At 35.8% G+C, this 12,173-nt stretch overlaps 1 protein-coding gene across 2 annotated transcripts; it reads right to left on the bottom strand.

Moving 5' to 3' along the window:
• Window positions 1-1,326: 1,326 nt before the first annotated feature.
• LOC121981322 (RING finger and transmembrane domain-containing protein 2-like) lies at window positions 1,327-12,103 on the bottom strand. Of its 2 annotated transcripts, none has more exons than XM_042533776.1 (8): window positions 11,215-12,102; window positions 9,918-9,994; window positions 8,071-8,242; window positions 5,412-5,500; window positions 2,851-3,015; window positions 2,627-2,704; window positions 1,871-1,974; window positions 1,327-1,691 (listed from the first exon to the last, which is right to left on the bottom strand). In XM_042533776.1, the coding sequence occupies exons 1-8, from the start codon at window positions 11,831-11,833 to the stop codon at window positions 1,586-1,588; spliced, it is 1,410 nt and encodes a 469-aa protein (XP_042389710.1). In that variant the 5' UTR covers window positions 11,834-12,102; the 3' UTR covers window positions 1,327-1,585. The 2 variants fall into 2 exon arrangements, 1 of the variants encoding a protein (XP_042389710.1); XR_006111798.1 differs by having other exon boundaries at window positions 1,673-1,691; window positions 1,871-1,979; window positions 11,215-12,103.
• Window positions 12,104-12,173: the final 70 nt, after the last annotated feature.

A 12,173-nucleotide genomic window follows, 5' to 3' on the forward strand; every position in this document is an offset into this window, starting at 1 on the left:
TTCTACCCGGTTCGCGACACCAGGATTTTAACCTAGGGTTACCACCCCTAGGATTTTTGCCCGAAGCGCCGACCCGCCAAGACTTCCCGCACAGGGTTACCACCCCCTAGGGTTTTTCCTTGCCTAATCGCAGCTAAGACTTTCCTGAAACACTCAGTCAAACACATTAGATAACAATTAAACTTAACTTTAAATCTCTTTACCATTATTAAAATTAAGGTTCGTCAGATGCTTCCCATATCAACAGAAGCTACAAGCGACGATAACAAATCATTAGATTTTAGTACATGTTTAGTTAGATGGTCTCACTGAAAAACTACCTCACCAGCCTTTTTAGCTTCAATGACCTTCGTAAGCTACCTCACCTGCCTTTTTAGCTTCTCCCGGATAACTTTCCTTTGCAATTGGAAATGAATTTTCATCAAGAAAAATCTGGGAAGTTGACTGGGTATGGACTTATTTGTACTTTCAATTAAATCAGTTAAATTTTAAATTTTGAAAAACGATTAAACTGATTTTTATATATTAAATAATAAATTTTAAAAAAATATATTAAAATATATTAATTTTTTTATTAAACTGATTATTTTTTTATTTAAAATTATATATATTTTAAATCAATTAATCCGATTATCAATTGAATAAATTGATTTTATATCCATTTTAATAGTGAAATTCAATTCATTCGGTTGGCTGAAAAAAGAATTTCAATTTATTCGATTTTGGATACTTCGATTCGATTCTATACCATTACAAATTTTATGCTGAAGCTACAAGCGACGATAGCAAATCATTAGATTTTAGTACATGTTTAGTTAGATGGTCTCACTGAAGATAACATAAATGGACCCATTCAGAGGGGATAAAGGGATCTACAAAGAGCTTGCAATGAGCCGAGATGGGGGAGAAATGTGGAGACGATGGGTGCGGGGATGGAAGGCAGAGGTCACATGGGGAGGTGTAATGGACCCTAGAAAATATAACTAAAACTAAACCAAGACACCCCCCAAGTTGCAGAGACAGAAGAGGGGTAACACCTGCAAGGATGCATAAACCCTTTTCAGGCAGATAATAATTCAGCACTCCTACTAAGTTTTGTTCATACTAAATATTGTTTTGCCAATGCAATGAATCAACGAAGACACTCCAACACATCCCCAATTGAATGTCTCCCCAGTCGTAGCAATTGCATAGCCAACTTTAGGCGAAAGAAAACTTCTCATTAATTTGAACTAGAATATAAACCTACTTGACCCACTGAGAAATGTAATGAAACAACATATGATGTAGGCACTTGGTGTCGGATTTGCAATAACAGCACAGATATGAACATTATTAAATTTTGAACTCATGTATTGCTCGTTAGAATGAGAATGAAGTGCATACATCATATATATATGATCAGGATAGATAGCTCCTTCAATCCGTTTGTTGGAATTTGCTGTCGGGAGCTCTATAATCGGGATAAATATCAGCGAGACGACAGCCACTGCATTAAAAATTTGTGCCTCTGCTACACAGGCGAATAGAAGGGAGGAGCTAACAACCATAGTGACAATTTCTGACCATAATTTGACGTGTTAAATTAGAATAGCTGGAAATGTAAGCTTGTAGAACCATCAGCAAATGATCTGAGGTCTGCTGGTTTCACCAATGCTCTGCACAACGGGCATGTTCTTTCTCGCTCAAACCTGAAAAATAATACTGTGATGATAAAACGCTGCATGTAAATAGAAGTGCTTTTAGCAATGATTGAACTAAAAGAAGGAAAGAGATTTCTCAGTGCTTTTTATATTGTTGGGAAAGAGATAGCATGCTCAGAATCTCCCTCTCACAGAAATTCTAAATTTTAAAGGAATACGCAACTTACCATTCAGAGACGCAATCTTCACAGAAGATATGCTTACAGCTAAGAAGGATTGGAGCATGCATCTTCTCTTGGCAAATAGCACACATATCGCCAGCAGAAATTACCTGCACTAAATCCAAAAGCATCTGGTAAATTGTCCTAGACTGGACCGGAAGCAAGAGTGAGAAGATCACAACATTTCATGTCATCGCTAGACAAGTGACACTTCAATCGGCAATTTCATGAAATTGAGTCTCGCATTAGGCGATCCCATGAGAGAAAAAATCTCCAAAGAAGAAAATGCTATATTATTGATTGAATGAATGAAATAACGAGGGGTGAGTCTCTTTACAAGCTTGTCATATTGTGATTGAATGAATAAAAATGTTATATTATTGAGTCGCTTTATATTATTGATTTATTTCAGTAGAATTGGTAAAAATGAAAAAAATAAACATCCGTATTTTAGACCATCTGAAATTCAAATAGTATATTAGGCAAGGAACCTGTTTGTTTTCTTGGTTTGTTTTCATTCCAGATTATTCTATTTTATGCAAATGGTCAAAACTTACAAAAATATCAACATTTTTTTCTTCTGAGTTCTGAGCACCGTGTTGGGCATAAAAATAAAGATCTTAAATGAGTTACTAATATAAAGTAAATGTTCAAATATGTTTTCAGTAGCAAATGGCAAGATTATAGTGCAATTAATTTATCAAAGACAGTAAGAAGATCATTAATTGATTAAGGGTTGTTTGAGATAGGAAAGATTTAAACCTGTTCAGTTGTTGCATAGGAGCCATAATGTGCATCTTTACGTGACAATGCCTTCAATGAAGTAATCAAGGATTGAACCTGGAATCAGACTTGAAAATCAGAGATTCATGACTCTCTTGCAGGAAAATAAATAATGACAAATTGAGAGATCTTCTAGTATTGATAGAAGAGATGATGGAAGTTCAATAATCATTATGATGAAAGAATAAGAAGAAAAAGGCTACCTTCTCTACAACTGAAGTCAACTTGAAGGTAAGATAAAGACCTGTAGTCAGAGATGAAAAGATGCTCCCATATTCTTTGTTCAAAAAAAAGCGGTACCAAACAGGTGTCGGCAACAATGCCCGGTACAAAAGAAGAGCATACTCTACAAGAGTTAGCATCTGACCCTAAGAACAAAAAAAAAGTAAGCCTTTAGCTAATGGAGCATTGTAAAACAGTATTGAGCAAGTTTAAAAAACACCCTGCACTACCATAACCTAGGGCCATATTAAAGAACTATGCAATTTATATTCGTACAGGCAATACAATAAAGTTTTAGAGAAGTGAAGTGTATTCTTGGTCAATATTAAAGAAGTATACAATTTATCTAACTAGAGGCAAGTACAACAAGGTTTTAGAAAAGTGAGGTGTATTGGTGATATATCTTGGGCATCATGCCAATACAGATTTTTTCCACATTCATGCATTTACCAAATAATACATATTAGGATTTAAAAAAAAAAGATTTTGAAAAAGGGATTTATTCCATGATTGATTAAGTCATTTCTTTTTTAGAATATTTTAATTTATTTCTAAGTTTACTTAAGTTGAAGCCTTCAAAAGGGATCCCAATCACCCCATATTAATCACTGTTCAGTTTAATAATATTCTTCTTTATTAGTTTGGTCCACTGTATGAGATTATTGTTCCTCATGCTGCATCATCTAAGCATTTGCCTCAATATTTCTTTCACTTTCCAGTTAAATAATCTGACGTCTGCATCTCCATTTTGATGATTCTAGTATTTTTGCACAGGTTTACCTATTTATCTAGTGTTCTAACTGATAGTGCTTTAACCTTCAAACTATCTTGCGACTGTAAATGAATTTTAAATACATTCATGTTGCATTTTAAGCCTACATTCATATTACCCATCCTACTGTGGTGAATACACTGTGCAACTATGCTGACTTAAGATAATGTAGCTCCAACGAAACTAAATTCATGTCCCTAATAGGATGCAAAGACTATAAAGGAAAGCCCAGCGCACGAAACTCCCACCAATATAGGGTGTCGGGAAGGATCTATTGTATGCAACCTTATCCTCCTTTGCGAGAGGTTGTTTCTGAATGCAAAGACTATAATGGGAAAAAAAAATGGTTGTCTATATGAGTGGAAAGGAAGAGAGAGAGAGGAGAGAAAGGGATAAAAACCTCATATACTTGGAATTGCTTCTATCCAAGGTTGTGCAAAAGCAAAGAGGAGAAGTCACGTCAGTTCTTGGTTTGCACATAAATCATTTTGGGAAATTTCAAACCATGAATCATAAGATTTTAAAAAACTATAAAGTATTAAAAAATAATTCTGATTTATTCAGAATAATTTTGATATGCAAAAATATAAAATATATTTAATTTATTAGTATAGATGGAGGAATTTGACGCTAATTTATAACAAAATTTGTGTTCATCTCTAACAATGTACAAATTATTATTTATTTTATTCTACTAAAAATTAAAATAAAATAAACTAGGGAACATTCTTCTCAAATGCCTTTGACATAGAAAATAATTGTCGTCAAATGATAGGCAACTTAGCAATGACATGACTTTGAAATGACTATAAATTTCACTTTCATTGTCATTGTGTATTAATATGACAAGATCTATTCTTCACAAATCATTATTAAATATTGAGTCAATATTAACTATTGTCAAGTTAACTTATCTTATTTGGCAAGATTAGACTCCGAGATTCTACTACTTTTACACTTCTATCTATCATACAAAATTAAATTCCCATTTCTTTCTTCTTTTATAATGACCTCAATCTAATTCCTAATATATTGAGCTCAATTTAATTTTTTAATAGGTTAGATATACTTTGAGTTAATTAGATTTAACTTTTACCCATTTATTTTTAGAATTATAGATTTGTATTGGATTGTATTTAGCCAAAACGAATCAGTTCATATGTACAAGAGGAGCTTGGCATAACAATAAAGTTGAAGTGACCTTGTAATGCAGGGTAAGACTGTATACAATAAATCCAATGTGGTTCGAGGCTTCCCCATGCATTGGCAACAATTTCTTTCTTTTTTATTTCTAATTCATATGTACGAATCATATTATTTTATATGTGAATATTAATGAATATATGATATGAACAATTTCCATATTTTATAGTAACAACTCTTCATTTATTATATAGCAAAAAATTATCTTCCTTAACTACCTTTTCAATCTTTTATTTCAAGAGACAAATATTTTAAAAGAAAAAAATAGATTATAATTAATTATTTATTAGGGTTTAAGTATTTTAAGATTTATCCTTATGATGAATTTAAGTAGATTTTCTTGACCACAAAAAAGTTGAAAAAATAGCATGCTAAAAAACTATTGTCTCTGAAATTAAGTAAACAACACAAAAATGGAAAATCAGCAACTTTTCATTCTCCTTTCCATCAAACCAACTAAACATTAAGAGAACTGGATCCTTCCTCCTTTACCCTCCCTTCAAGTCTCCCTTCATGTTTCTTTTATCCTTCAAAGCAAAGAAAGCTTATACAAGGAAATTAATTTACCTGCTTCCGGTACTTACGACCCTTACTATTTTTGTAGTACATCAAAAGCACACATTTGACTACCATAGCTGCTTGTCGCACCATTATATCTGAAAAGTGATAAAAGCATTTGAGTGTGCTCAAAAAAAGAAATGATTTAAGTTTTGAAAAATGATATTATTCAAGTACCTACAGAAAAACAACAATTCAAACAGGAAGAAATTTGAGATGCAACCCTTTAATACACTAATTCTTAGTTTAAGGTTTGGCATGCATCACCAAGATGTCTATGGTCATTCTCTCGTTCTATCAATTGTCAATTCAGATGTAGAAAAGTAACCTACAAGCCTACAGCAGCACGTAGGGAAAAACTACATAAACGTGGAAATAGAATTTGAGATATCATCATTGCTTCTTGATTTACTTCTGAAACTTACATGAACAACTTTTTAGAGCTGCCATCAGAGATCCCATTAAAATTTCTAGCATTTTTTAAGTGTAAAATATACAGACATATATTTAGTTATGCCAATGAAGCACCATATCTTCATATTAACTTTTGAAACTCACAAGTCTATGTTGTATGCCTCATTCCTCCGAGTGCATCCTGTTGGTCATTCCTTTCCAAGTCGCAAAAAGGTGATTTGCTCGCCCCAGCTCCTCCGCCATCCCGTCCCCAGGCCAACACGGAAGAGGTAAATCAAGAGTGGCTACTAGTCTTGTGCAGTTGAATAGTGCATGCGATTTGATAGCAAGGAGGCGACAATGTTAGTGATGATGACAAAGCAAGAATCCAATTGCTATCAAGCTCACGCATGTCTCTTAGTGCAACTTCTCCGGCATGTCTACCTCATCCCAACCCAAGCGGGTCTCTTATGGCTATCAACCAGGACAACATCTCAGAGCCCAAGCTCAATCGGGCTTATCTAGTCCAAGCTAATTCAAAGGTTGAGACTTGTCCAACCCAAACAACAAGTGTTGGCAGTGGTGATTTTTCTTCACATTGAGCCTAGACCCTAAACCACAACCCAAACTATAGTCAGCCTATCTTAAACTCATTCTAGCTATTCTTGGCCCCTACACTTGTCTCAACCTTGGTATATGTCAAATACCGTACTATATCTTCTATGCCTCGCATCTTCTATATCTCAGGTAGCAACCTCTCTCAACTTGTATGGATCCATAATAATTACCACAAAATATCTCAATTGGAAGGACTATCCGTCTTGGGCTACCTCAGTTACTATATGGTTCATCGGTCAAGGCTAACTAATATACATCACTACTTGGACTGAGATTCCAGGTCATCCAAAGCTACATAGGAGCAAATTAATGATCTATGAATCTATTGATCCTAGCCTTCTGAGTATCTACCTTGCTACTTCTCCTGCCATGAAACTTAGACACAAATGAGTGCTCTTTATATGGGTTACATCAAAACTTAAGGTTACGATATAATTGGTAGTCTTTCTAGTTACCAAAATGACCACTTCATATAGTAGCTTCTATCGTTATTAATTTTAGAGGTATATTTCCGAGTAGGTAAAATGGATAAGATATGCAGGATTGCTTTGATTGGTTACTCACCTTCATATTTCTCCATATAGTTCAAAATGAGTTAGAATTGGTGAAATCCTATACTTTGAGTGGTTCTTTTTTTCCTCCTTTGTTTAACATATATGTGCGTATGTTGAAAGCCTTGATCTTGTAGCCAAACTATCTGCTTTAGTTGTTGGCTCATCCTCTTGAGCATCACATGGTGTTCAAGAACACTGATAGGGGAGTAGAGGTAGTCATTTTAGGGGGCAAGATAGGCCAACTGTCTAAATTGTGGTAGCTTGGACGTGCCAAATATACTTGCTCCTCTCTTCATGGATTCCCTAGGTCATCCATCTCAACATGCTCATGTCGCTGCGTTTGAAACTCAATCAACTCAAACAGGTTCCATCATTGTAGTTTTAAGAGGAGTACTCTTAGCATCTTCATCTCCAAGTGACTATCAATTTATTATCTCAGTCAATTAACTCATTTGCTTATATAATCCATACCTCTAGGTCATCCTTTGAATTCAAGGGACTCTTAGCATATTTCTAGTAATGCATCATCCTTCTTTACCCTCACATCAACATAATGCCCTGGCAGTGTCACAATAACTAAGGGGTCTCACTCATCAATTTAGAGCATTCTCTCTTTCACCCATGATTCATTTGACTATCATATTTTATATTCCCGAATTTTGATTGAGGTTATTGTTTATAAACCTTGAATGTAAAATAAGATTGTCTAATTTGCAGGAATACTTCTTTGATCAGTTGTGTCCTGCAAAATATTGATGTCTTTGATAAGTTTTTCAACGTAGAAAGAAATAGAAGAGCAAATGTGAAAAAATAATTAAAACCCTAAGAATTCTTGGAAATGCATATATTGAAGTTAAATGAGACTAATAAAACTAGACCTGATTTCTATTTCACTTGATGCCAAATCATTAACAACAAGAAGACATTTCAAAGCAATCAATTAACAACTGCTGTTAAGAACATAAGATAAAACATGCAAAAACAACAGCAGAATGGTAATTATAAGCATGCTCCACATAGCATGTGCCACAAGAAAAGGCTTAATAACTAGTATTCTAGTGGTTGTTACTTGTTAGTAACAAATAGTGGGCAAAGTAGAGTACCATTAACCATAATGATAAATATCGCATGCCAAAATGGAGGTATTCTTTTAGGGGGAAGCATGACCAGTGGGTACAGAAGGTCATCAGCTCTGTACCACCAGTACAACACTCCAAACACATGCATGGTGAAGACTATTGTAATTCCAATAAGTATCACTATTCTTCGCTCTCCCTGCAAAGACCACATTGAAGTGAAATAATCAAATTCCAAGCCCCATTTTATGAAAGTGATTCTACATAAAGACTTAGGAAAATAGGTTACTAGTTCTAGCATTAGTATAATTAAAACGTTTGTGAGCATAGAAGTATAAAAAACCCATTCCACACTTCTGGAAAAAGGTTACCACCATTTGTCTTAGGAGATTCTCAGGAACCCAAAACATGAGAGAAATAAAGAGCTAAGAGTTACAGTAGTTCACATGCTAGAAATAATAGGACAAGTGAACTGAATAAGGAAATAAGAAAATAGTGATATCCTTCCAAAAAATCTTCCATAGTGCATTGGTAAAAACCAATGGATGTGGGAGGGACAGTAGAGATATCGCGCATCATCAATGCATCCAAAGCCACCAAACAATTGATGATCACTAAGGTATTTTAACAGCACATATGTGATGAACCATAGATACTAGAATGTTGCTGCCTATATGATTTCTTAACATGAGTCCAAAAGTATAAAGAAAAAAAAATCTAGAAAGCATTCTTAATCTTCGGTTTTCCCAATTTTAAACATGAAGATCAGTATAACTTGTTTGTAAATACCTATTGGCTCAAAGTTTCAAGCCATTGGCATCACATCTATCCCAGAGTTTTGTATGGAACTTTTAATGATAAGACACTGATTTCCAATTTTTTCCATTGAGTGAATTCATATAAGAATTAATGCTAATGTGATCATTTCCCAGTTTGATATGTATCATAAGCATGCCAATCTTATACCAAAGCAATTTCACTAGGACAACCTGTGCAAAGTCAGGAGCTTCATCAGGTGGGTAATCCTGAAGAGTAGTTAACATAATAAAATATGATTTGAGAGAGAAGAATATTACAAAGGATTTAGCCTTGCATTGATTTTGATGGAGAGAAAAGATCCATGTATTTGATGCCAAATAATTGGGACAAATGGATGAGGTGCTCTTCTTGAAGATGCATCTAGGCCATTCACAATTCTACCTAGTTATGATGCCCTTTAGGACCCTTGAGGAGAAAAATGTACTAATATATACTAGTATTTGACAAAATTGATGAACTTGACAAGCATACGTTGAGAAAACATTGTAGAACCTAAATGATGGGCGTAGGCATTAACGCTAAACCACTATAAATACATAGTTTGCATTGAATTTTTGTCTTTAAATTCCTATTGGGTCAAATTCCTTGTTAAGTTAGTTTGGGCAGCTTGATTAAAATTGACTATTTGAGATACAAATTCCATCTTACTTTCTATGCTCACAGATAGATAAAATTGAAAGTCACCACCCTAGACCTTGTTAACATAATATAGCTAATAAGATATTCCCAAGTGGAGGCGATCTTTATGGGTATCCAGCTAATCACCACTGCTCCAACAAATTGGTTTTGAATAAAGCTCTACATTTTCTACTCCCAATCCAACGGTGGGTTCTCTTTCCTTTTTGATGTAATGTAGAAACAGAATAACTAAAAGAAAAAAATCAATGTAGTTCACTGGAAAAACATTATCTTTATATTATTCATCTGAAAGTAAAGTCATAATAAATTTCTTGTGATATTTAGTAAAATTTCTAATTTTGCACATGATCCAAGTAAAAACAAGGTGACAGAAGAACTCTGAGATTTTGCCAAAGAAACAACAATTTAGTGCCAACCTTTAAAGCAGTTTGTTTTCTCAAAATATCATTTGACTTAAGCATCACAGCAGCCATCCAGATTGTAATGAAGAAACCTGTGCATAATTTCCCGAGATTATACAATGTAAAGTTGAATGACAAAAAATGAAAGAACAACAAACATAAATCTTCATTATGAAAGAATACTAGAACACAAAATTTTAGAAAAAATATAAAATTATGGAAAAAATATAAGCCAATAACAATTTTCTAGAGTCTACATATCATAAAATTGTTCATCATGTGAGTACATGGAAGCATTTATTGAATGCATCAACATAAATCTGTATTTGCTAAGTATGACCTAGTTTTAGAAGAACCACAAATTGTGGCAGAAGCAAAATCTTCAAGTAAACATAAATTTGGTCAATATCCAAATATTTAAGTTAGATCCATAAAAGGTATGAAGCTATTTTCACTTATAGGCAAATCTAGGATGAGAACAAAAATGAATGAACATGGAGATCCTAAGTCTTTATCGGAGCATTCATTTTCACTTTTTCTCAGAGTCTAGTCAAACCCTAACACTATATCCAATTACTCCTCTGCAAAAGTATGATTATATGAAAATAGAATGGCACCAGAGGTACAAAATATTTGCCTTCCTATCTGGTTTTCTAAACAAAAGGTTATTTATTTTCTTTGGAAAAATGTTCTTAGTTTAGACAACTTAATGAACTTCCAATTCATCATCTCACTGCAAAATTTATTGAAACATAAACAATTATTATAAAAAGAAATCCATCTTATCAAGGAAAACACCATCTCTAATACTTAAGACTCTTTGTATACCACTCTATACCTGTGACAGATATCAACACTCCAGGCAAACATGCAAACACCTTATTCCTAATGGTCATCTGCAAAAGTCCGAGTCACATAGAACACCACTACATTGTGCACATTGTGCCTACCAGAAGCTTCCTCTTCAATACTTACTACTGAAATAACCACAAGAACAGATAAATTACTGGGATTGTAGATGGCTGTGTTCCATTCTCACATAGTGACAGAAGTTATTCTTTGCCCAAAGATCTGTGGTTGAGTGGAAGGAAGTATATGTGCCGTCATGAAGTAAATGGTATTCTCTGTGAGCAATAGTTAATGACATTCATTTGCTAAAGTGGATTATGAGATGGCATACGATGTTTACGGAAAAAAAATACAACGTCAACTACATACAGAGACGAGTGACAGTGTGTGTGAAAGGCATGAACGGTTAAAGTATATAAGGTTATAAAAGATGCCCATCAAGTTTACAATAGAAATACATTACCTTGCAGATGCTGCCGGATGAACACCACCAACAGGAGCAACGAGAAAGGAAGTACCTGCTCAATCCACCTAGCGACTTCCTGTATTTCATATCTCTGGTACGAGGAATCCCTGTTGTTACCACCAGCAGCACTCACCTCACCATCTGAGCTTGAACCAACGCCGCTCGAGATGGAAATCGGTAAAGCCGAAGAAGACGAACCAACCTCCACGACGCCAATATCACTCTCCCCATCTCTACCTCGCCACTGAGACGAACCGCCGTGTAACTCCCCTTGAAGACCGCTACCGCCCGGAATCGCATCCTCCTCCAAGCTCTGCGCCTGGCTAGTCCCGACCCCGAAACCATCCTCGTCCCCGACCCCGATTATCCTTATCTCCACCTCCCCAGCGCCACGCCCGCTGGCGAAACCGGGCTCCTCGATCCGACCAGGTCCGATCGAGGTCTCACTCTCCGAATGGACCGACCGCACACGAAGGATCCCGGAGTACTCTAGCAGAGCGGAGAGCGGCGCCTGGATGAAATTGGAGGGCAGGAAGCCGAACCGCCTCGGCAGACCCCCAGCGCCGGTGCTAGTCTGTACGGAGTACGGATCCGGGATCCCTCCAGAAGAATCCATGGTTCCGGGCAGAACCAGCAGCGGAATCTCAGAAAAAGAAAAAGAAAAAGAAAAAAATCTCCTCAAAAAGCAGCGAACCGCGGAGGAATCGGAGCGACTCGAGGGGCGGCGACGGAGGAAGCGAGGGAGGAACTTGGAAGACACGTCGGAATCAGATCAATGAGGGCGGAGCTGCACTGGGAGAGAGTTAACCTAATCTAACTGAAGGCGAGGAGAGGGTGGAGTCCTCCATGGCGGTCGTGCTCAATGGAACGCGGAGGAGGAGAAATATTTAATTTTTTGTTTCATACCGCATTTTACCTTTTTCTGTAATGGGGGAGTGAGGTGGGGTCGGCTCGGG

Source organism: Zingiber officinale, chromosome 5A (assembly GCF_018446385.1).
Source record: "Zingiber officinale cultivar Zhangliang chromosome 5A, Zo_v1.1, whole genome shotgun sequence".
Taxonomy (NCBI): domain Eukaryota; kingdom Viridiplantae; phylum Streptophyta; class Magnoliopsida; order Zingiberales; family Zingiberaceae; genus Zingiber; species Zingiber officinale.

Bases quoted from the DNA above. Each gene is read 5' to 3' on its own strand.
- LOC121981322 (XM_042533776.1), bottom strand. From the start codon at position 11,833: ATGGATTCTTCTGGAGGGATCCCGGATCCGTACTCCGTACAGACTAGC. The intron at 2,705-2,850 runs GTAGCCTTTTTC...GTCTGATTCCAG, and splicing joins TGACTTCAGTTGTAGAGAAG to GTTCAATCCTTGATTACTTC. The intron at 1,692-1,870 runs GTAAGTTGCGTA...ATTATTTTTCAG, and splicing joins GAAGATTGCGTCTCTGAATG to GTTTGAGCGAGAAAGAACAT.